The 25,793-nt window shown below is 39.0% G+C and overlaps 1 protein-coding gene across 3 annotated transcripts in view; it reads right to left on the bottom strand.

The window, feature by feature from the left end:
* TNKS (tankyrase) overlaps positions 1–25,793 on the bottom strand; it is a 139,949-nt gene that overhangs the window by 27,854 nt on the left and 86,302 nt on the right. For all 3 annotated transcript variants that reach the window (XM_062637562.1, XM_062637563.1, XM_062637564.1), the window contains 7 exons: positions 17,581–17,675; positions 14,690–14,756; positions 14,192–14,378; positions 12,082–12,203; positions 10,514–10,605; positions 10,344–10,422; positions 1,457–1,628 (listed from right to left, as the gene is read on the bottom strand). In XM_062637562.1, the coding sequence (XP_062493546.1) occupies positions 1,457–1,628; positions 10,344–10,422; positions 10,514–10,605; positions 12,082–12,203; positions 14,192–14,378; positions 14,690–14,756; positions 17,581–17,675 (814 nt within the window). The remainder of the gene's footprint in view (positions 1–1,456; positions 1,629–10,343; positions 10,423–10,513; positions 10,606–12,081; positions 12,204–14,191; positions 14,379–14,689; positions 14,757–17,580; positions 17,676–25,793) is intronic.

Below are 25,793 nucleotides of genomic sequence, written 5' to 3'. Positions count from 1 at the left end.
TAGCACCATTTTCTAATAAGCATTTGAAAAAATAAACAAGCTCAGTTTACAAGTCTTCTTATATTACACGGACATACTCCTACCAGTTGCAACCAAAATCACAAGCAGCTAGACTAAAGTGGTATCCACTGGCCATTACACCATTAGAAAGGTGTTGCCATGACTTTTCTCACAGTTGGGAAGTAGTTCAGCAACCAAGAGTGAGAAAAAAAATCTAATACTATATGCAAAGTATTTTAAGCTCTGAACTCAAGACTCAGGTAGCACTCTCTATCAAGACAACTAGAACAGTTTAAAAAAGCATTTCTTTAACCCAATCTTACAAAAATGAACAGTAATATTTGGTAAATAATTTCAGCATTCATTTACTAGCTTTGAAATACAGAAATGAAGCATCAATAACTCTACCCTAAATGCATTTTTTCAGCTTTTGAATCTTTCAGCCTTGAACAGTATGACACCTGCAATTAGTCTTCTTGGAAAAGGTAAACAAGTGAAAATGAATTTTTAATTCAGAATCAAATGAGTGTTTTCAGAATCCTTGTAAGTTTACTAGGTTTTTAAATCAAACTTCTATTCTTTTTAAGAACAGGGGATATGATTACTTTCTTCTGATTAATAGCTAACCTCTCTCAATACATATACTTACAGTCACATGCATATTTTAAACAGGTAATGCTACCCATGTAACCAGCTACATCTCAGGAGTGGGTATACTTCAAAACAGTCCTTCCTCGCACTGCTGTAAAATGCCACTTACCCCACTCCTCATCCCCTGTTTCTGAAGGAAATGTGACATGGATATGAGGATGCCAACACTCAAGCACTTAGATGAAAAATAGTGGCATCTTCTCCAAACTTCTATTCACCTTTTTGAATGCAGGATATAAACAAATTGTTATCTAAATAGTATCTGGAGCCCTTTCACAATAAAATCTTTCCCTGCTGTACAAGCAAGAGATTTTAAGTAAAAGTTCAAATGGTTTAGGAACTATCTGTATATTTTTGCCAGTAACACTCTGCCTTGACTGCTAACATACAGAGTACCTAACAGGGTGGCTCACGAGAGGAAAAAGGTTTCTCACATGTTCAGCAATACTCCAGTTGCCATGGAACTTGTTATCAAAACCACCCCAAACTACCCACATCTGCCTTCCTACAATCTCCCTGTACAGCTCTAAATCCACAAGATGTTTATTTTCTTCCCAATTGGCACAAAAGCACTGAATTGAGCAGGGCCTTTTTTGTTTTGGTGTGTGTGTGTGTGGGTTTTTTAATATTTTTCTTCCTCTTCTGAAAAGTATCATGAAGCACATACTGTAGATTTGTGCACGCAATGGCAGAAGGGAGGGATGACAAAACAACTGCTTGCCTCTTGTATTGAAAAAGAAGTAAGATCCACAGCTGTAAAAGGAAAAGCTGAAGTTCAAATGCATGAGCCTTTATTTTTACCCACCACTGAGAATCTGTTGCACTGCTTCATTTCCCATCTGCGCCGCTGTGAAGCCTTGTAAAGAGATGATGGAAGGATCAGAGCCGTAATTCAGCAAGAGCCGGCAGGTCTGCAAGTGACCTGCTAGCGCAGCCCTGTGCAAGGCTGTTTGACCAAGTGTGTCCAGTGCGTTCATCTGAAAAATCAGCAGCAATATAAAATATTATTATAATTAAAAGCCTGCACCTGTCCCTGTCTCTAAGAGCAGCAGTAACATGAATTTTCCGTCATACAAATTTATCTATCAATTCCTCCTCACTGCAACCAAAAAAAAAAAAACCCAATGACAAACAGGTAAACACTCCAATGTAAAGACAATTTACTGCAGATGCTTTCCTATCTTTTAACAATGCACAGCTAACATGTTGGTGTGGCTAAGAGACAACACAGGGTCCCCAAAACAACACTTAAAATAGTGCTCAAGCTTTGGACAAATTCAATTAAGATCAATGTTTGTGCAAGAAAAGCAGAACTCTCAGAGAAGAGGAGGAAGAGGTAAATAATTAACCAAATAATTGAAAGGCCTTCCAGCTTTAAGGAAATTACCATCTGTCATCCTCAGAAGGGGAATTAACAATACTTACTACCAAGAATTAAAGCAAAAAAATGATGTCAGATCAGGAATTCTGGGGGGGGGGGGGGAGGGGGAGGAAAGAAGTTGGATATAAACAGTCCATCTCCTTATTTTTGTACTTTTACAGAAATGTTAAGTATAACTGGATATAATTCTACTTACTACAAGACTGTATAAACAGGCAAAATGGAGTATCGCTTTCAAAGAGTATGATATAATGGAAACCTATTTGTCTGTCAAGATCTATCAGAGTATCTAAATAACTGAAAGTATCTCCATGGGTTCACTATCAGAGAAAGGAAGAGAGTAAGACAGAGCTTTAAAAAGTGAAAAAAAAACCTTGATGAAAATAACCTTTCAAGAAGGCACTTTGTACCTAGCAGCGACGCATGACAAATTTAAATGCAAATGTCCAAAAGCTTTTTTACCACATTATGAAATACAGAATACTCCCTATTCTCTGCAAACAGCTCAGAACCTGTTATCTGTTTCCAAGCCTACGGACTGCAGGCTGTGAACCGCATGCATAATCGACTGTTACTGTAAAAACCCACCTTTTAAGCTTCTCAAAACCTTTGTGGTGGAAAAGAACAATGGTTTCGCTTGTTATTTCTCACCTAAAATGCAGTCTGCAAATCCTATTACCTTTCCACAAAAAACAGTGAAAGAACGTTTTGGGCAAGACACACATTCTGTAATTAAACTTAATTTAATGAGGGGGGTAACTGTAGAAAATACCTACTACCAGATAGGGAAGGAAAAAAAGAAAATAAAGAGTAAAATGCTTGCAAGAAAACAGCATCAAGCCTCAGGAAAGAATAAAGAACTATCCCATAAATAAAGCGGGGTGTGATTCGATATTGTCTGAAATTCTCCCATATCCCTAAACAATTCTACAGAATGATAAAGCAGGAATTTCTCAGATCACAAACCTCTCTTGCAGAAAGATGGATAGGAGAACAGATCTGCTTTCTTCTAACCATGCTCAGCTCATGCCACTCTAATGGGATTTCCCTAAAAGTATTGTTTTAAATAAAAACTTACTGCAATCATAAATATTAATTAGATGCTGAATGTCCCAAATCCATCATTTTGTTCAGATGATGATCCTCATCTCTTTCAGGACACCGGATACCTTTCACCACTGATAAGGGCATGGAGAAAAGCAGAAGTCCGGGGCTAGACAGGTTTAGTGATAGTAAAGGCAGAATGAAATGAGACTTGTGGATTCTGGAAGAAGGTGGTAACTCTCTTTCCCCAAGAAAGAGAATCATAACTAACATCTTCTGTAACTCTGAATTCCTGTGTTAAACATGCTTGTGCTGAACAAATTGTGGAAGAACAGCAGCAAGGTATTCATGCTGCACAATTTGATACTGTGTTCCCGGAAAAAATGTTAATATTCATTTGAAAAGAACACTGGCAGAGTCATCAGATCCATCATCTCACATGTCTTATGCAGGTCTCCTTTCACCCATCTCCAAATAGTTATCTTTGCCAGTAATTGATTCCTGTGGCAGAATATAATGCCAGCCATTTGAAGGAATGCCTGCTTACTCCTGGGACAAAGAGCTGACAGAGGGATGCATGCACGAAATGAAACTGTTTTTTTTTCCCCTCAGGAGCAGAATCAGGCTTTGCAGGGCAATTTCATGGGGAATATGTCCACTTTGAGGCAGATCTGCTCTCATCAATCATGCAGCACTGTCTAAAACCAACCCAAGAACATACTGCACTAAGGCTGAAGGCAATAGGATTTATTTCCAAATGAAAATCAATTTGCGCATTACAAATTGAAATACAAATTAAGACTACCATAAAAATGAAATCTCGTAAGATGTAAGCCTGAGTTAACCACTGCCCAACAGAAGGTCTAAAAACATACATCCTTTCAAATTCAAAGGTCAAGTTTAAGCTCTATTTGAAAAAATGTAAAATACCCAAGGTGTACTGCCTTATTTGTGTGACTATTCCAGCTGCACTAATCAAAACAAGAGAAATATTCAACTGGTTCCCTTTATAAGCAAGGTAAAATTAGAAGGCTGCATCTCCTGAATTACTTTACAGACAAATTTTCTGCAAGGAGTTAAAAATGACAGATTTGACAGCTGTTATTCCCCAACAGACTGTCTCTGCTCTCCTCACCTTTTAGCATTAAAGCAGCCACTCCACTGCTCAAACCGTAGCATTGAAAGCAGAATGCATTTATCAGGGGAAAAGTGTTTTTCTGGAAAATCCTTTTCATTTCTTTTTCCCCATCCTGGATAGATGCAGTAGAGAAATCAAAATGGTCATGTATCATCAGACACCAAAGAGATTTTTTTCCCCTTGCACTGCTTCTGTCTTGGAGCAGCATACACAGCTACAGCAATATTCCCTTGGCTGCCAGGCACTTCTGGTAGTCCAACAGCTGGGGCCTATTCAGGAAACCTTCCTGGCAAGACTTTACAATCTTATCAGCTTTCTGTTCATATCAAATGCCCTAAATATCCCCCCCCTAATCCTTGACACTACAGCAGCTCAAGATGTGACATCTTCCAAGCACTGAAGTTTTCTCTGTGAGATGGTTCTAGATGTGCGTTCTAAAAATCACATGTAAAACTTGTGCTCTGCCAGCAGCTCCAGTATCAGAGTATCCTCCTCTGCAATGCAAGTGTTTTAACTGCTCTCCTGCTGTATTTATTCTGAAGACAACTTGCAGTATGTCTTGTGTCTTTGAGCATCACCAACAATAAACAAGATAGGAATAAAGAGGCACTGGTGGCAATTTCAAGCTCTGTCAGAAGACGACAATGGAAAAACAAGAAGGTCTAGTTTCACTCTGAAAGCTCCTACATGATACAGCCATATGTTCCACAGTTGTCCCTTTGCATAAAAGCTCAAGATTAATGTCACTGAGTTTGGATGTCTAAGCAGTGAGAAAATAAACCATGCAATCGCAACAGATCACACAGTTCTTTGTGTTGTTAATCATCATAGTACAGAACCTGCTGCATTTCTAAAGGAAATTTAATTTTTCAATGCTTATTCTTTTCTGAGAAAATCACACCTCTACCCAAAATGTTGGAAGCAAATGTATTACACAACCAAGTCATACAAACCTTGTTGTGTGCGTCTAGCTAAATGGTGACTGTTTTCAAATCCATGGTCATGAAAGGTTGGTCACACGTTACTCCAACACACAGAAATAATTGTATTATGCAAATATCTATAAAGAAAGATGCTTCTAGCAGAGCAGAATGAAGCCATTTCTGCTACCATTATGAACAGAGACACTGTTGGACATGACCTTAGAAAAGGCTCATTTTCTCTTGCAGATGAATAGTTTCAGCAGCATCCTCTGGAAACATAACACAGTTAAACAGTATTCATCATGGCATGTCTACACTTGCCTAAGATACCAGTGTATTTGCATGCTTGCAGGTCGGTCTTTCCAACAATCATTCCACTTCAGAAAAGGCCTTAATCCTTTTCTTTTGCACAGCTAGAAAGCTGTCTTTTTGAACGTTTTCAATTTCCCATGTATCTATACATTCAGACAAGGAGCCACTTACAAGAGGTATCCAACTACCTAGCAGTGAAACAAAACAGGATGAAGGTGACTTTTTCCTTAGTTCACCACCTTCAAATGATTTTCTTTTTAAACAAAGGATTTTAACCATCTTCAAAGATACAGTTGTGGCATTTGAAGATTTGTTCATGGGTCTAATATAATAGTTTATGCCTGAAGATTCTTTAAAGATGCTCTGTTTGTATTTTTCATAAGGTACTTTGAGGATATCCAACATCAAATTAGAAGCGGTGTGAAATGCTGTTTCACACTGCAGTTCAGGCAAACAGGTAAAACTGGTTATGGCACTTGAAACCACAGATATTTATGATCAACATCTTGAAGAAAACTCTAGGAAGCCCCAAGGTTTCTCATCTGTGCTTTAGACGTACAGTTGACAGTCAACTTTGCAAACTCAAGTAACAAGTTAGTGTCTTCACTGACCATGGAACGAGCATTGCTTAGATGTAACATGCTGATGTGCAAGTGATGTGCACTAAGGACTTTTTCACAGTTCAAATTACAAATCTAGTCTGTGCTGTCATTGAAGGCCAGCAAAACACACCAAAATAAGCAATTTGTGAATATGGGTTAACTCTAGCCAATACAAATGTTCTTAGAAATACTGCTGTAAAATAAGTCTAGATCAGCACATTATTTAAGCAGGCCTTCACTCATTATTGTCTAACATACTTCAAACAGGAAATTTACAGAGTAATAAAATAAAGGATAATCAAATCCAGTTCCAAGACAACAAGCCATCTCTTATTCATCCCAAGCAAATACCCTAAAACAGTCTTTACCATGCTTCAGCCTGTTTTGCAAAACATGAAAAGTATACATACTTCCCATTATCTCACTTTTGCTGTCTGACACAAATCACAGCTTCTCCTTATGAAAACAGCAGTTTCCTCTCTTCTGCTAAAACAATCACAAATTATTTTCCACCTAAAAAACTTCACGACTGTCTCCTAAATCCATTACTGGATTTTGTATTTGTGGATCAGGTGGCTGCCTTTTGGCACTGTATTTCAGCAGAAGAAATTTCCACTTTCTTTGAAGCCCTAGTTACTCATCTGTCTCAAATTGTTTCCCTCTATATATATCAGTAGTGGTTTCTAGAAGATAGATTAAAGCTGACTTATACAGCACCTTTCCTTTGACAGAAGTAATGGTTGCAAAGTAAAGAAAATATGGTAGGTGTCATCCATCCACACTTCAGTAAGCGTTTGATATGGGGTCGCACAGGAAATTTTAATTTATTTTATATGGAAAAATAGAGACTGGTAAAAGAACTGAATGTACTGAAAGGGGGTGAGTTGCTCAACAATTGCTTGTGGGATAATTGTATTTTAATATCTTTATTAATGATCTTGGCACAGCAGAATTGTGCAGAAGGGTTACGAATACAAAAAATTGCAAGAAAAATACCCTGACAGTCTCTGGGTACTACAAGACTACTGGAAGGGTCTGAGTACTCTTGTGTTATGTGTACCAAAAAGGCAAACATGACCCAAGAACACATCAGTCCAGCATTTACATTAGAGATATATAAGTGCCATCATATAAGGCAGTGGAGGAATCAATTCCATTCTCATTGCCTGAGCTCCAAGATTTCCTTTGCGTGCAGCCATGCAGCCAGTTCTTTATCCACTGAGTGGTCCACCTATCATAACTATTCCTCTGCTGCTAGTGAGGAGAAGGGTTATAAGGATGATCAGGAAATGCCAATGTTCCTGTATGAGGGAAGACTAAGTGTTTGGGGCTTTTAGCCTTCCAAAACAAAGGCTAAGAAGAACCAGTTTATTCACTGCAAATAATTCAGCAAAGGAAGCATCAAAATGGAAAAGAGGTATCTGAACTGCAGGACAGTGCTGTCTGAAGAACAAATGGATATTCACTGCGAGGCTGCTATTGCAGTGGGACCTGATTCACCAGCTCACAAGAACCCTCCCGTAAAAATCATAACTAGACAGGATCAAAGAGTATGTCTGACTACGTCTTATGAAGTAACTAAAATTCAAGGCATTAAGTAAGTAAACAGGAAGAAAAAGCTTCCAGAAATATAACAAATGGAGAAAATAAAAAACCTGTATCATGCTTAAGGGATTAAAGCTGTCATGTTCCAAGACCAGAAATAAATAAATATCAATGTTAAAGAGTGTCTGATGAACTGAATGCCTACAGTCAAAGCATGAACAAGAGGTCAAATGGCAATATACAAGCAACACAAATATTTTAGAGTGATTAAATATGCCTAGTTAACTAATTAATACTCTAGAACATATACATCTGGGAATTTCAAAATGCTTCGTAAGTCTTAATGACCTATCTCTCATGAAAAGCCATGATTGCATTACCTACCGTTTTACAGCTGAGGAACTCTGGAGACTGACAAAGAGGGACCTAATCTATTGCAATACAGAAATAATGCTTAATTTTAACTATGAGTGGTCTGCTGTCATGCACTTAAGTGCTTTACTAGATCATAAATGTGAATGGCTAGCCACAGAATAACCTAGCAAGCATACATCACGATACAAAGAATGAGTTCTAATGAGTGTCATATACCTCTATTTGCATACTGTCAATGGAAAAAACAAACGAAACACACCACTCAACATTGGACCACAGATAACTATGGGCTTCTTATCACCATCACTCAGCCCAAGTGCCTGATGCATCATGATTTAGGAACCCCTGCTTCAGGATATAAAAGAATTACAAGCTATCATCAGAATGTGCTCCTAGAATAGTTAGGGTTGGAAAGGACCTTAAGATCATCTAGTTCCAACCCCCCTGCCATGGGCAAGGGACACCTCACACTAAACTATATCACCCAAGGCCTCGTCCAATCTGGTCTTGAACACTGCCAGGGATGGAGCTTTCACAACCTCCCTGGGCAACCCATTCCAGTGTCTCACCACCCTAACAGGAAAGAATTTCCTCCTTATATCCAACCTAAACTTCCCCTGTTTAAGTTTTAACCCGTTACCCCTTGTCCTGTCACTACAGTCCCTAATGAAGAGTCCCTCCCCAGCATCCCTACAGGCCCCCTTCAGATACTGGAAGGCTGCTATGAGGTCTCCACGCAGCCTTCTCTTCTCCAGGCTGAACAGCCCCAACTTCCTCAGCCTGTCTTCATACGGGAGGTGCTCCAGTCCCCTGATCATCCTCGTGGCCCTCCTCTGGACTTGTTCCAACAGTTCCATGTCCATTTTATGTTGAGGACAACAGAACTGCACACAATACTCCAGGTGAGGTTTCACAACAGCAGAGTAAAGGGGCAGGATCACCTCCTGACACAAACAATAAAATCAGGCCATTCCAGTAAGGATGAAGTCTTTGAGCTTACTCCTAACTTAGCTACACAGACCTAAATTTTCAAGGGAGCATTAAATTAATTACCTACAGTATAGTAGCAGGCTTCTCAGAACAGAAAGTCCTTCTATTTCAAAGCAGGTAGTACATTGCTATCAATACACTTGAAACTCCAGCACATCCAGTTCAGTGCCTATCCAAATACCATCAGTACTGAATCCCTGGGCAAAATCAAATCCATAAAGAAATGGTGTATCTATTTCTATGGCAAAATGTATTTTTTTTCACTTTGAGTGCGTATGTATGCTATTAAGAGTGAATCTGGGAAAACAACAATGAACGGTTTTAATGACTATAACTGAGACCTCTGGGCCCGCTTTCCCCCTCCACTGCACTGCATTCTCAAATGCAATTAACTCTGTCATGGTATTGTTGTTAAGCTATTTCATGACGCCATTAAAGCACCGCAAGTGAATCAGATACTGAAATCTGGCAATCAGCTCTCATAAAGGCTTAGAAATTATAATTCATTGTTTCAAAATAAAAAGACTTAGTATTAACTATGCATACAATTACATTGCTAGCACCTCCTAGAACATCAAGACTGACTATTAGATTGTTATTACAGTTATATTTCTTAATTTCTAGCTACCTGAATGAAAATAAAAACTCAAAGAGAGTAATGTGGAGCTCCCATGAAAGCCAAATTAATGAGATTAAGTATATTTTAACCAGTGCAAATAAAGTACCCATCAAGAAGAGTTTCTGAGAAAATTAAATGCTAAGTATACCATTACCATGTCAAGTTTACTGCTGAAACTCAATGTCATTTTGAAATATTTCTGAAAGATGCATAAACCACATTCTAAATACAGTTATATTTTCCTCTGCTGTACCACGTGTTTCTAAGCAAGCTTCACCATAGACTCATGAATTACTTTGGTCAGCACCTATCAATGGCTAAAGGGCATGGCAAAACAATCTGACAAAGAGAATGAGAAGCAAGCAAGAGGATGCCCAGCAGTAGGCTACTAAACTCAGCATCAGCAAACTTAGACATTGGATATTTTCAAGCCAACAAGATAAAGCAGCAAGAGGCACCTAGATGAAAACATTTATTAGAAACGAGTAGCAAGATTCATTACAAATGAGTAAGCTAGACTCCTAATGCCTGTATTCAGTTACTTGGAAAGAAGACCTAATTTTCAAATGGGATTCCTGAACATCTTATACTGATACAAGATAAACACACTTCAAGGTTAACGTGAGAAGCACAAGGCACACAGAAGAAAAAGCAACAACTATCATAAAAACTAACACTGGTTAGTGTTATATAGTATTTTGGTGTATAACCAATATAACCCTTCTTCTTGCCTTTTGCCTTAAATATGTGTAAATAAGGTTACCTTTGCTCCATGTTTATGCAGAACTTCCATGACATCATTATGAGCTTTTTCAGCTGCAACATGTAAAGGCGTCATGAAACTAGGAAAAAAAAAAAGAGGGGGAGTACATTAGTTTTACGTTCCTAGTATGACAGGGTCATCTGAAAAATGAAGAACTTTTGGAAACCTACTCTTTGTTTTTCTCATTAACATTTGCTCCTTTCCTGAGCAATAGTTCTGTAACTTGCTTCCTCTTGGGATGCACAGCGGCCACAGCACAGTGCTGCAAGAAAGTAAACATAAATTATGCTTCAACTACACAGATGACAAAGAGCTTTAAGATCAATGACTTCATCTCTTAATTACTCTGCTAAACATCAGACTATAAAATTTACAGTATCCATCATATTTCTGCTGAAGCACATAACATACTGAAAACACAAGCTAGTGATCAATGCTAAGTTATTCTACCCAGAAAAAAAAATTTTAATTCTAAAGCTATTTGCCACTTACAAAAACCCCTATATTAACCCACTATCAGGACAGAACCGGCACATAATGCACACAGGAGGTGAAGACGGTGCTTGAAACAGCCTAGCTTTCTACAGAGGGACTCTGATTAGATTGTACATAACCTCATCTGATCCTGAAGGCTAAGTCTTGCCACCTGGAAATCTCAAGTACAGGAGGCAAAAACTGAGAGATCACAGTCAAACACTTATTGAACAATGAACTGAAGACATTAATAGAGCCAAAATATCTCATTTTGCCTCGCTGTCTGCAGAATGAGCAGGTGGAGAAGAGCAACCACCACCACATGACTACGAAGTGATCACTACACAGCTAAAGAGATGCTACATGCCAGCAGCTGATACAGTCAGGAAGAAAAAGATAACATAATTTCAAATTTCATACTATCTTCATGTTCAGCCTGTAAATCTCTCTTCTCTGTCTTGCTTTTAAGTTCAGGCTAGGATGCCGAGTTCTTCATGGAGAGAACAGAGCATATGGATGCTTGGTACTCAACACAGAATGTTCTGATCAAAATCTCAATGTCTGTAATACTAAATATACAGTTATATGCCTGGAGCTGAGACCTACCACTGTGAAGAAAATGTTCCATTGGAATAAAAGTATCATAACTATAATTGTTTTAATAACACAATCAGTCCCTCTTAAGTTCAACATCCAGACTGCATCTGGATACCAGCTGTGTTCTTTTCCTGCACTGCTGCTTCAAATAATAAGAGCAGGATACTGCCAGGAAATTTTCAGACCTCTGTTTCCATAGCTAATATGGCATTGTGAGTACTATTTCAATCCTGTAAGACCTGTGATATACACCTGGCATCTATTTCCACAATTTTCTGTACCCTATGAAGAAAATTTGTAATCCAAGTTTACAAACACAAAACATGAAGGAAGCACTGGGCCACTGGAATAGAATTTAACTCCAGAAAAACCACAGCAACTGGTCTAAAAAACAAAGAGGATGATGGCAAAAAAGGAAAGAGAAGTGAAACATAACAGGTGAGGAGTGGCTGGAGAGATTCTGTAATCTACCAGGAAGGGAAAAAAAAAAGTGATAAAAAATTATATGACGTTTTTTCTAGAATTTAATTTTTATGTATCATGTATTTGATGGCAAATCCTCAATCTCAGATGATGAATATATTTTCATAATGTAGAAATAAAACTCATCAAATAGCACTACCACCACATTTATCATAAAACAAATGGATTGATTGTGTAATCTTACCAGTGCAGTCTCATGTGACTGTGGCTGCTTAAAATTAATGATCTCCAAAGCAAGTGTCTTTTTCACTTTGGCTAGGTCTGCCTCTCTGGCTGCTTGCAATAAAGAGTGTCCTTTGAATTCATCTGTTAGAGGAAAAAGATGCATTTCATATTCAGCAACATGGCACATTTATAAATGTTACTGGAGAAAGGTAGCTATGCTCAATTAAGAGGAAATAAAGAGTATTTCTGTACATCTTCAGATAATAGATGACCTGGGACACAGAAAATGATTTAATGAAACCAAAGGGACATACTAAAGGAGAGGGGAAGTGATTCCTTGAGTAAAATCCTTGTAGCTTTTCTTCCTTTTATCCTCCACCTCCTTGATTTTAAATGCATGGGACCTCTAAATTAACTATGTGTTCAAGTGAGCACAGTGCTACTGCATGCTCTTTAGAGAAAAGCATTAACTGCTTTTCAGAAACCTCATTGTATTCACAATGACAAATAATTCAAGGTAAAGCCTGAATAAATATATTTATAGAATTATATGTATAAATTTATATAAATACATATCATTTGAATATAAAATATTAAAACTCTTAAAGAAAGCTAACCAGCTAAGCATTTGAAACCAGTCTACTATAAAGATGAAACAGATTTTGATAGCAGCTCTATCTTTCCAAGTACAGAGAGGTAATTTTGTTATTTTCAGTGTCACATCTTGTTCAGTTCAGCAACTCCTTCATTTTAGTTTCAAATCATTTTGAGTTTGAAAAATTTCTCTTAAAATGTACAAATGAAAGCTGGGTTAGCAAGAATGATGTCTGAACATGAGAACAAGAAAGAAAATAAGCTCAATCTCAGTAGAAATATCAGTTTTTTTCTTTCATAAGCAAACTTGTAATACTAAGCGCCTTAAGAGGGGCTTTCTTCTCCCCCCTTTATTTTAACATCTGGTGCATTTGTGGATTTAGGAATAAGAATAAATATAACAACATTCTAGTTTTCATTTCAAACAGAATTAGTATTTCTTTCTAAACAAAGCATTACTCAAAGCACAAGTACAAATAAAACCTGAAATAACAAATAAATGTGATATTATTCCTAAAGTATAAAACCAAATACTAATCATGTTATTTTGGGTATGCAATTGCAGGATGTCCCATCAAGCTACTGCCAAATTTGGCATAACGCTCACAATTGTGTATACATTTCAGTGGATATTAATGGCTATGCATCTTTCCCCACTCCTCTCGAGGAACTATAAATACAGAAATAAAACAAAATTTAAATAGATTTTAGTTGCTTGCTTGCTAATTTAAACAAATGGTAATTTGACCAGCCTCAAAGCCAGAAGCATCTCCCAATTTAGCCCAGAGAGTAGAGGAATATCTAGAAGATACTAATGCCCTCCTCTTTTCTCCTAGAGCCAAGCTTTCTGTTGCAAATGATCTCACTACCTTCACACGCAAAGAATAGTGACAGACGACAACCTGACCAGCTGTGACTTTGAGTACTGCAGGATCATATTCTTAGTGTGTCAGGTGGCTTCTGCGGGACAGGGAAGTTGACAGACAAAACCAAAGGCTTACTTATAATTGAGTTCAGAATTTACTTCTCAAGGAGTTTTCTGTGCCTTCATAATGCTTTGTTTCCGTACTTGTATCATTTAATTATCTCTTTACAGTTTATCACAATGAACACACGAATCCCCAGTAGAGGCAAAGGCAGACAAACTCAAATTAGAGCTGAAACACTCTTTGGTAAACAGCATACGAATTTCAAAGACTACAAAAGAAGGTCCTGGAATTTCCATCTCCAAGCCTGCACACCGAAGCTACCTACGTTCTGGAAGTTACTCTTTAAGTGGGATACAGAGGCTCTTCTGTATCTTAACTGGACTCGAAGCATAAAAACCACCCTATGATTAAGCGCTGCCTTAAAAATTTTAAACCTAAGAAAACCAGGCAATACCACAAACAGTGTATTACGGGTATCTGCATACTTCAAAGTGCTGCAGTTACTCTGCTGCTTTGCATCTACTTGTGAAGTACAAGGAAGCTGGCTTGAACAAAAAGCACCCCTTTACACCCACTGACAACAGTTTCCACCTTGAAACCACTTACAGGTCAGTCTCTCTCTTAGCTCAGGTGTTGGAGCCATATCGACCGCACTCTTGCCATGGCAGTTGACTAACGTGGGATCCGCACCGTGACTCAGCAGGAGGGAGCAAACCTCTACGCGGTTCTTGGAAGCTGCTTCGTGCAAGGGCGTAAACTGCCAGAGGTCCATAGCATTCACACAGGCGCCATGCTAGCACAGCAAAGAAAGCCTTGTATTAGTAAGAAACCATCATCAATAACTAAAAGCTTATAAATTGTCATTTCATTATAAAAATCAGTTCTCCTCTTAGGTATATGAACACATACACAAAAGTTCACTATAAAAATACTGGTACAAGCAAGTTTTTAGTAGAACAGATTTTTCCACAGAAAAATTCAAATAAATGAAGCTCTACTACCTACCCAAAGAAATCAGGTAGGGCAAAAAAGCCCCCACTGATACTGTACCACAGAAAGACCTACAGTTGCAGCCTTCTGAAATGACATACACGATCTGCTTACCTTAAGCAGCAGCTCTGTAACCTCATAGTGTCCATACGAACATGCATTATGAAGAGGCACAAGACCACTGTATGGAAGAAGACAAATGACAGAATTTATTTAAGTGGCATTTTTACAGAAGGGGGAACAATTTTCTCTCTACTGAGAGATGAACAGAAATCAAATTAAATCCAAAATATTTAAGCATTCAAGTATTTAAAAATTAAGGTTCACAAACAAATGGAAAAATCTACCCTTCCCAAATAGCACGTTACTTGAGAGTAGCATTAAAATTCTTTTTGTCCTATGAGGCCACAGATGTTTAATCTACCACTAAGATTAGAATTAATTGGCTTTGAAATGATCTTTCTTGAAGCTATTAACGGGAGGGAGAGTTCCATTCCACATTCAATTTGCTCAAGAGAAGTCATTGTTCTGTTTCTGCCTAAACATGAACTCCTGAGTATTTTAAATGCTATGTGAAAGGCAAAACTCCCCCAGATAACGCTAATGTAACTCCCGCATATATTATGAAGATGTAAAAATATCCATAGAAAATATCCACATCCAGCAAGAATAAAATTCCTGCTCTAGACTGTAGAATGACCTGATTTTACTCCATGTTTTACAGCACAACCTCTTCAACTGTGCAAGATACCTCTCAGAGAGTCCCTGTAATTTTTGGACAGCTATATTACTGGAGACCATACTTAAAAAATGACACTAGTAAAGTAAATAATAGGAATTCAGTCATAAGTGCAAGACATAATAAAAAAGCCAGATATTGGAAAGGAGATGCAACGAGGATAATTATTAGAGAGGACAAAATGAGTTTCATTCAAGCTGAGCAAGACAGGCTAGTTATGGCTCAACAAATCCGGATGCATAATATACTGAAAACAATAATTATGAAAAATACAAGGTATGATCCCCAGAATTGCAAAATCAACTCAAAGAGCATTAGCGCATCAAGTACTAGACAGCAGGGTAAACTTAATTTTAAGAGAAATGCTCTCAGAAGCAACACTTATTACAGGAGAGGAAAATTTGTCAAACTGTTATTTTCCATCATTTCTTTTCTTAATTACAACTTTTGAGTGTATGTGTGTGAGAGAGAGAGCATCCAGCCCACAGAGCACTCAAGAAACCTGCCCCCTTCCAAAATGATCGTCATCTAAGAGGACTGAGGCCTTCAAGGTCTCATCAGCAAAGACAGTCAGTGCAGCGATCCACTTGGCTGCTTCTGCAGCATACCCTCCCCTTTCCAGCACATTGTGACTTTGTGCACAATAGCAGTAAGGCAACGAAAGGAACAGTGGGAAAAGAGCTGCTTCCTTGGCTGTGGTCCTCTCTTTGTGAGTAACTAGAAGTGACAACCATTTTGAAGAGGTGGCACAGCTCCTTCAGACTCTTTCTGAAGTGACCCTATTGAACAGACTCTAACAGGTCTATAAAATCAATGTAATCCAATTTAGTCCCATAAACAATAAATGACATATATTTATAGCCTATTCACTTATAAATTATATATAAATAAGAAACAGCAAGGACGAACAAAGCACACACTGACTGTAAATGTGTGATGTTGCTAAAAAAAGAGGGAGCTCACTGGGATGTCAGGCATTTCCAAGTATGTTCAGGTTGGCTTTAGGTTTACTAGAAAGTACGTGTATAATTTTTCACTTTTTTCTTTCCCCTCCGTACCCCCTGCTCAAGTTTAACTTAATCACCTTTTATACTTTTCATACTTTCCAGATAGAGCATTCAAATCTCATTAAAGCATCCACATGGGAATTTTCTACTAAGTGATGTTGAAATTTCAGAGAAGTTTGAAATGCCCAAAACTTGATTAACAGTGCTGGACCTACTTGAGCAGGTATTACATGCAGCTTTACTATGGGGGGTTTTGAGGGTTTTTTTTTGACTTCCATAATGTGTCATCATGCAATTCACAACAATTCTGATCAAAAAAGCAATTGGGGTAAATGTATAGGCAAAAGTGCTATAATCAGTCAATATTCAAGAGTTTAAGTACTCTTGGGAGCGGCTTTGGAAAGAAAAGAGGAAAAAAACAAAAAGCGAAGATCTCAATTTAACATCTCTTTCAACATTTAACAGCAGAAAAGGAAGATATAGGAAGTACATTAAGTTTTCTGATAGAGACAGAACACGCACTCATTAACATCTTACCTCTATGGACTCTGAATACAAAATGCATGCCCTTAACCAGAGTCCCAGTTTCTACACTGTTAGGACTAAGCCTTCCTATGAGACCACCATAAGAATCATAACCTTACAGTTCAGAAACTTATGGCTCAGAACAACATTATCGTTCCAGATTTCTGACTGCTGCACACTTACGGTTGGTGTCTTACATAACCAACATCCATACTGCAAAAATAGAATAGTTTTGCTTCTTCTGTATTTTGATTTTTGCAGGCAACATCAATCAAAATAGGTCTCCAAAGAGCACTAGCTGTGAGCAATGAGAGTTATTGACATTACTTGGAATTACATCTATGTATATATGCAACAGGATAATGAAACTATAGACAAATTTTTCAATGCACATTTTTTCCCCCTAAGCCGATGCATCTTCTCCCCATTGCCTTTCCTAAAATAATAAGATTAGTGCATGATTTCACAGGGTAGTCTGTGCATGGAAAAAAAGAGTAAGGTCTGGAAGAAAATTTAAAGGTGTAATAGGAGACTTGAGTGCAATCACAGCTAATCTGTTATTTGGGCTCTAAAACAAGTTTATGACAAACCACGCTCAGACTTTGGAAGCAAATGTCACATTCTCAGCCAGCTATTAGAGATTACGGTGCAATGTGAAATAGAAATAATTTTTCATCTTGATTAATACAAGACCACTTCTGCAAACAGATAATAACTCATTCCATTTTACATACCCTTTGTCCTTCGCGTGCACATCTGCACCATGCTGAAGCAGAAGTTGGACTATTCGAACTCTGTTGTAGCCTGCTGCTAGATGTAAAGGAGTAGACTGCAAAGTAAAAGAAAACAAGATGAAGAATGGGGGCCATTCCTGCACTTCCTGCCATCTAAGTACTCTCTTACACACTGGATCAAGTTATGCTTTCTTTCTGTGATTAGCTAAATTAACAGACACACAGCATATGTATGCCTTTCCTGTTGTCAAACCAAATGTTCCTTAAGGTGGGGAGGAATCCAGGTATCACCCAAGGCAATAACATGCTAATCATTTCAAGATCATTTAAATAATGGACCAACTGTGTTTTGTTTGCTTTGTTTTCCCCTTTATAAATGCTACAGTTTCATTAATTTTTACAATGCCAGTTATTTTGGTTTGGGTTTTCTGTGTTTATCTCATGACCAAATTTATAACCTGCATACTCACTTGTTGTAACAAGTGCACAAGAGGCAGGCTGCCGAACAAGAAATAACGTTTATCCCATAGCAGGAATGCACCAAACAAGTAGCCATATGTGTTCTGTACTGTGCTGTGGTAAGACACACGGAGCAAACTGGATGCAGTTTGCAGGTTCCTGCAAAATCCATGACTTCAGCAGTAACACATCTTGCTGCATAATAATACCACCACCATCACCTTTCTCCACAGCTGATTTGTCAGAATTTTAACTGACAGCTTTTGAAACTGACAACGGTAATTTCCCTTGAAGTTTATTTTAAAAGCTTTTTATTATGAAACAGATTTTGTGTGCTGTCTCAGCCTGAAGGAACTGATTTCCTACACAAATGGGTGATGCCATTTCCTGCTTCCCAAGGCTGAGAATCAGAGGATTTTAAAGGGATCTTTGCTGCAATTTAATTTGTGGCACACAACCAAACTACACAATTTTATTACAGCAAAACCCCATATGCAAACCAGCTTGAGCACATGGGAGGACTTGCATATCTCACAGTATTAAGCCAAGTACAGATTTGCTGTTACCATTAGAACACCATTATACAGTATTACAGGTGAGATCACATTTCACTATTATCAAGATTTAAAAAGCTAAAATCAACACAAATGGTCTCATCTGTGGTAAACAGCAGAAGGTGCTATATATCCATAAACCACATGGATTTCCCAGAATTTAATACTTGTTTAGTATGACCATAACTTGCCCCTCTACTCTGCTCTTGTGAGACCTCACCTGCAGTATTGTGTGCAGTTCTGCTGTCCTCAACATAAAAAGGACATGGAACTGTTGGAACAAATCCAGAGAAGGGCCACGAGGATGATCAGGGGACTGGAGCACCTCCCGTATGAAGACAGTCTGAGAAAGTTAGGGCTGTTCAGCCTGGAGAAGAGAAGGCTGCGTGGAGACCTCATAGCAGCCTTCCAGTATCTGAAGGGGGCCTATAGGGATGCTGGGGAGGGACTGCTCATTAGGGACTATAGTGATAGGACAAGAGGTAACGGGTTAAAACTTAAAACAGGGGAAGCTTAGATGGATCTAAGGAAGAAATTCTTTCCTGTTAGGGTGGTGAGGCACTGGAATGGGTTGCCCAGGGAAGCTGTGAATGCTCCATCCCTGGCTGTGTTCAAGGCCAGGTTGGACAGAGCCTTGGGTGACATGGTTTAGTGTGAGGTGTCCCTGCCCATGGCAGGGGGGGTTGGAACTAGATGATCTTAAGGTCCTTCCCAACCCTAACTGTTCCATGATTCTACTCTGTACTACTGCTACTTTGCTCCAGTAAAGGATAACTACTTTGGCACCTACCAAGTGGCCTGTGTACCATGGTGAGAACATAGGTTGTACTGTCAGAATGACAGCAGAAGGCATCTCTAAGAAAAACATCCAGGTAACTCAAGTTCATCTCGGGAGGCAGCTATGCAAGTTTCCACAGCAAAATACTTCAGTACTGTTTATTCTGACAGTTGCCTTGGTTTGGTTACTAAACCCAGTTTTATCAACCTGAAAAGACTTTGAATCAGATTGCAGAAAAGTCAGTCTATTGAAAGGTCTGAACGCCAGAACTGGAGCAAAACCTAAACGTTTGAACCACTGCAGGATCCTTTAACCTCACTACAATTAAACTACATCCATTCTTGTCTGCATGCTACTTCTAAAACAACAATGGCAGACTTCCAACATGCTGCCTTCATATTAAGCTTTATTAGTAGGGATGTTCTCAATAAAGATACATCAACCCTGGAGTCTTGTTCACCACTTAAAACTATTATGAATCAAGCTGGGACTGTGCATTTTGTACTTCTAAGGTTCTCAGATCTGCATTTGCCAAACAGCTTAATTAGAGAAGAAACCCACACCCTTTCAAGCTTATAGTTGCAAGAAAAATTACGTTAAGTGAATCTTTAGACAACTTATACCTTTACCTTTCAGAAAGGTGAGCTACTGCCTTCTCCCCGAGCAACAGACACCACAGCCCCATGAATGAACACAGAATACCATGTCTTCCCAAAACACCAGGACTTAGTTATTTAGCTGCAGCCAGGCACCTTGTGTTTGCCGTGCTTGCCTTCTGATCCACAGCACCTCCAGTGAAGCTGTGTGCCATGCTGCAGCTGCCCCTCCAAGGAGGAGATAACTGATGCTCCCTGCACCCACCCCCGGAGATGCGCCCGAGATCTCCACCAGTCTGCATGTTTCGACTCTGCAACTGAAAGCTGTCTAACCTGGAAGACCATGCAATGCTGGAGACACAGGCAGGTAGAGGGACAGGGAGACCACTTGACTGAGGGGCAAGGGCAACTGAACACACACATGGGGCGTGGAGAAGCTGTGCTCCTGGAGGGATGCTCCTCCTGTATCCATGCCTGGTATATCAGAACCTGCCAGCTGCTATTCAGTTTGGCTAAAAGGCTCTTATAAACACTGTGCTTACATATGCTTCGGGGAGGAGGAAGTGGGAAGGCCTAACCTCAACAATTTAAGGACTTACTTCCCTTTCTTGACAGAAAAAGCATTCATTAATGTCACAGATTTCATAGCTGAAAATACTGATCTGCTGTTACAAGCTCGTATGCTGATTACACAAACTAAGTACCTAAAAGATAATGTGGTGCTACACAAACTACTCATTATCTAGGATTATTAGCCCTTAAAAAAAAAATTAAGAAGAAATAAAAATCAAGTGAATGGTGGCAGTAAAGAGACTTGTGTTTAAAATTAACATATTGTCTATACTGCAGCAGTAAAGTAGAAACTAGCTATCACAAACAGCAGTATTGTATACTGCATATGCAAGATATATCAAACTAATCACTTAATATTAAGAAACCAGATTTAATTGAGCTATCAATTAACCCCTCCTCCCATGTGTTGCAATACCTGGCAAGAGACTTATTACCAAGAATCCCTAGAGGGCACTTTCAAAGACTCACATTCACAGATATCAAGCCAATCACACTGTCTTACTTGCTAGGGTAATTAAAAAGAGTACAACTCCACTTTTATTAAGTAAAGTAGACCCTCATGTGAAATGCTCACATTATTTTAAAGTTTTATGGCAGCTGTAATTGAGTCAAAGCAGGTCCTGTGCATTTCTAGGAAGATCACTGTACACAAGATGGCAATCGCTGTCAACCTGTACACCTACAATTCATACCAAAGCAGGTATTTTTGCCTGCAGCCTTTTTGAAAATGTGTTGCCTGGGAATATGAGATGCATTTTTATTATTAAAAAATGTACACAGAGCAGTCTGTTACTATTTTCATTGAGCCTTAGGTATTTTCACACTGCTCGGTAACCAACAGATGATTTGATGATCTCTGTTCAGGGCCAGCTGTCTTGGACCTGCTGTCCCCTGTTCACCTGCATCAAACAAAAGGGGCCCTGAGGAATCACCAGAGCTGCAGGCTGCTGAGCTGCTTTTACTCAAACCAGAAAATTGGTTTCAGCAAATTGTCCACAGGCAATATGGGAGTGCTAGCTCCATGCGCCATCCACCTCCCCTCCTGTCTCGCTCAGAGACTTCAGCAGCTCTTACAGTAATGCTGCCACAGCCTCAGAAAAAAGCTGCATTTCCAGATTCAAATTATGAATCTTTATACTGAGGGATCTTATGTACAGATCTAATATGAAGCATTATCTGAGAGATCAGTCACAGCTGCAGGAATGGTTTTAAAAACTAATACTCACTGTTGTTGATTTCTGCTACCAAAATCTCTATATAATGCTACCTGATAACAATCTAAATCAATGCGTTTCCCTAGTTCTCAAGTTGCCACCCTAAAGGCTATTAAAATCAACAAACAATCTTATCACATACATGATGTCCCATCATACAACTAATTTACAATACTCTACAGTAATTTAGAATTATCATAACTTAATTCCATCTTCTAGAAGAAGGGCATTCATGCAATACAGAGGCAACACCCTGGTTTTGAGAGCCAGCTCTGGCCTTGACATGGCTACTCTCCTGTTCAGAAAGTCCCCACATGGATACACACCAGCAAAGGGTACTTACATAAACAAACATGTCTTGGCAGCAGATGTGTAAGGACACTTGTATGTTTACTGTTAAGTCCTACAGAATACCCTGCTGACAAAGAAAGCCAAAAAGAAAAGGGGGGGGGGGGGGGAACAGGGATTTAAAAATGTTTCATGTAGGCTTTAATGTATGTGACTTTGTCACCTCGTCTATAGTTATCTTCAGGTTTGGTAAATTTGGAAATTGCAGGTATGCAGCAAATTTCCACCTAACTTTTGTCATACAAAACCTTTACTCTAATCAAGACCATACTGCCTGTAGGGAGCAGCAGCAATAAAAATACTACATGAAACTTCTGTAGTTTGCCTTAAAGCTCCCTTCAAAACAGTGTTGCACCTCCTCCAAATTATGGGATGAGCAGAGAAGTTTCTAATCACAGAAGAGACCTTGCTTCACAGTTTTCCATAGAACTGTTTGGTCTGAAGGAAGGCCTGACTCCTGGCAAAATAACTATTTGAGTCTGGCATACTAAGGAAAAACCTCTGAGCAGGAAAACAAACCTCTCTTCATTTGGTTAGAATTTGATAGAATCTTCCTGTACAATCGCAACAGTCTGTCTGTGTGATGCTGCTCTCTGACAGAATTCTCTAAAATGAGCTGCATCAATCACGAGTGTACATTGGGAAGATACTCTGGATGTGAGTGGAATACCTCATGTTGCCACTTCATCATTCTGATTAATGGGGCAAGAAAACAAGCTGCAACAACATCACAATCTTAAAGAGACATTCCTGACCTTTTCCACTGTGGAAATGATCAAGCTTTTTCTTTGCTGCTCAGATACCAACCTGCATTCTAATTTTAAGCATTGCGCCCATCTTACACCTCAGTTTTAGACTCAGTTGTAAGCTTTCTTGGGAACACATCTCACTGACCTTTGTTTGTATGGGCATATCATCATATACAAAAAAAAAATTCCCTCTAGAAACACATATTTCAGGTAACTGAAAATTACTTTATATTCATGCTACAATGCTCTTTCACACTAAGTACTACAGAAATAAAGGTCGCTAACCTCAGCTAGACAATGATGCTTTATAATGAGCAGGATAGGGGCTGTGCTTCTGTATGTCAACCACATGCCTTGTCAACTTCAGTCATCCAAATTGGGTAACTTCCTTGGTCATTTTACAGCAGTACTGAATTATTTCATTTCATGGTCAACAATAGCGCTTTAGGGATAAACTTATAGATGCTGCTACAGGAAAACAAGTTATGTCAGACTGCTGATGGTAGATGAGCTGGCTGCAGCAAATTCAAACTCCAGAGATAAAGAAGATGAAAAGAGATCATCTAGGGATGAAGGGCTTCATCTCTGTGAAAGAAAACTACTTTTCTCATGGAAAAAACAAGCAAACAAACATAACCCCAAACAAAACAACCCAACCGACCAAACCATAAAACAAACCAGAAAAAAAAACCAACCCAAAACATTTCCTAAGGGCAAGGATTACAAAATGCCAAAGGAAGATATTTCTCACCCCACTGTGTTTCCAGTGGTAATTTAACTACTTCATCTTCAGAACACAACCAGCAGTACTTAACTGGATTGTTGAACACGACAGACTTAGCACAGTACATCACATCATGAATTTCACGTAGTGCTTTCTAACAGCTGAAGGCAGGGAAAATGAACGAACAGCTCACCAATTCAGAATCTGCAAGCCACACAGTATCTTAATTTAGAGCTCTGGCATGTCAGGCGACCTCTCTGAGGGCTGAAAAAGAATCTGCTGTTTTGAGCTGTAAAACAGTGACAACAAACTCAGCTTGATTTCAAAAACACATTAATGCCAGGGCAGAACATCACTGTGTGAAAATGAGGAGTACATTAATGATAAGAGAGAAATACTGCATTCCTTTTCATTCTGTCACTTGGCAGAAGGAGAGAAAAAAGAAGACTGCATTAAAAAGAAATTCTTCCTTGCAATGCGGCCTTGCCTTGGCAGGGGGGGCTGGACTAGACGATCTCCAGAGCTCACTTCCAATCCTGACAGTTCTGTGATTCTGGGAACTGAACACCTTTCAGCAATGTATTCAGGTAAATATGTACCAGCTACAAAGCATTGCTTTGCAGATCACAGGTTGAAGACCTGTTCCTCTCTGTATTCAACTGTACAGAAGCCACAGCTGGAATGTTATTTTCAGATTAGTGTTGGACATCTCCAGACCAGGCAAATGTCCATAAACTGAAGGAAAATATAAGAATGTATAATAAAGGTAAAATAGAAAAACTAAGCAAATAAAATAGCTCGAGAGTTAAAAAGCACAGAAAGAGCAGCACAAAGACTGCAAATACACTGATAGAATAAGCTCTCATTTGGAAAAGGTTTATGTGGGTGACAGGCCAGGACTCTTTATTCCTCATCTCCAGTGAGTATTCAAATCTGGTCCCTGGTCCCTCTCAGAGGGCTTTAATGTCCAAACTACTGACTACTAAACGTTTCTCTAGTAGATCTGACCTTTAAGAGACAATACAAATGTCAGGCTGTACCTCTGAACCTCAAGATTGCGTGACAAGGCTTGGCATCAGTTCTACACATTAACATGGTGACCCTGTTGCACTGCAAGTTGGTATAAGAGTTGACAAAGAAGGAGCAGGAGACTTATGAGAGAAGTTTTTTCAATCACATAGACGCCTGAGGTAGGGAAAGACAGAAAAGATGACAAGCGTCATCTTGCACAGGACTAGACAAAAAAACAGAGCGTCTTTGTTGCTTAGAAGTTAAAAAAGGAAGAATAGGGAATGAGTGCTTTCACTTTTCTGCCCAGGAATTCCTCCTGTTAGCACAGTAACAGTGCCACCACAGAGAAGGTAGATACGTCAAGGCAAACAAGATATGCCCAAAAGCAGAAGAGGGCAAAGGGCAAGCACTGCAGGACCACACAAAAAAAGAGTTTCATCTGCAGAGGCAGGCTTAAGATGAATGTTTGAAGATAACCATGTAAAAGCCTTATTAAATTCCAGAAGAAGAAAAAGTCTCCCTGCCCAGCAGGTTTCTCCAGACAATGACACTTGACTTTCAAAATTATGGAGATTATCATCGTTGACACCAGGAAGACACATCCTTAACCCACGCAGAGAGCAGCTATATATATTAAAAAGAAAATAACTCAAATTGATAACTTCAGAGAAAAGGAAACAAAGTCAAACCTGAGAGAGCATCATTACCTGACAGAAAAAGAGCTAAAAGGCCAGAAGAGATACTGTGAGACAGAAGGCAGCAACCATGTTTGGACTGAACCTTAAAAGCAAAGATCAATGTGATTCACTAGAAAAGCAGGTATAGCAAAGGGATAAAAGTGATCTCAACTCCCCAAATACTAATTAGGAAGCTTAGTTCCCTAACAGCTCCATACTAATTTGCTGCCATTATTTTCAGAGACTGACTTAAAAGCAGAGACTAAGAGGGAAATGGTAAAGGGCTGGGAGAGACACTTAAATCTTCACATAGGAACATCACATTGACCTCTGATCTCAGGATTTCACAAACAGCAGGTTCTGTAAATGGAACATTAGCAATCCTTGACCTCTTCCTGAACAAGAATTTAAATGTAACAGCTCTCCCGTCCCCCGAAACTCTTATTTATTTGCACGTATCTTAACCTAGCTCCCATTTGGTAAAACAGTTCCATAGGGGATGTGAGCAATATACCTCATAAACCCATGGC

Source organism: Pezoporus occidentalis, unplaced genomic scaffold (assembly GCF_034315485.1).
Source record: "Pezoporus occidentalis ecotype Australia unplaced genomic scaffold, CSIRO_AGI_Poc_V1 ctg53, whole genome shotgun sequence".
NCBI classification, from domain to species: domain Eukaryota; kingdom Metazoa; phylum Chordata; class Aves; order Psittaciformes; family Psittacidae; genus Pezoporus; species Pezoporus occidentalis.
The sequence above is the reverse complement of the archived record's forward strand: the minus strand, read 5'-3'. Positions and strand labels throughout refer to the sequence as shown.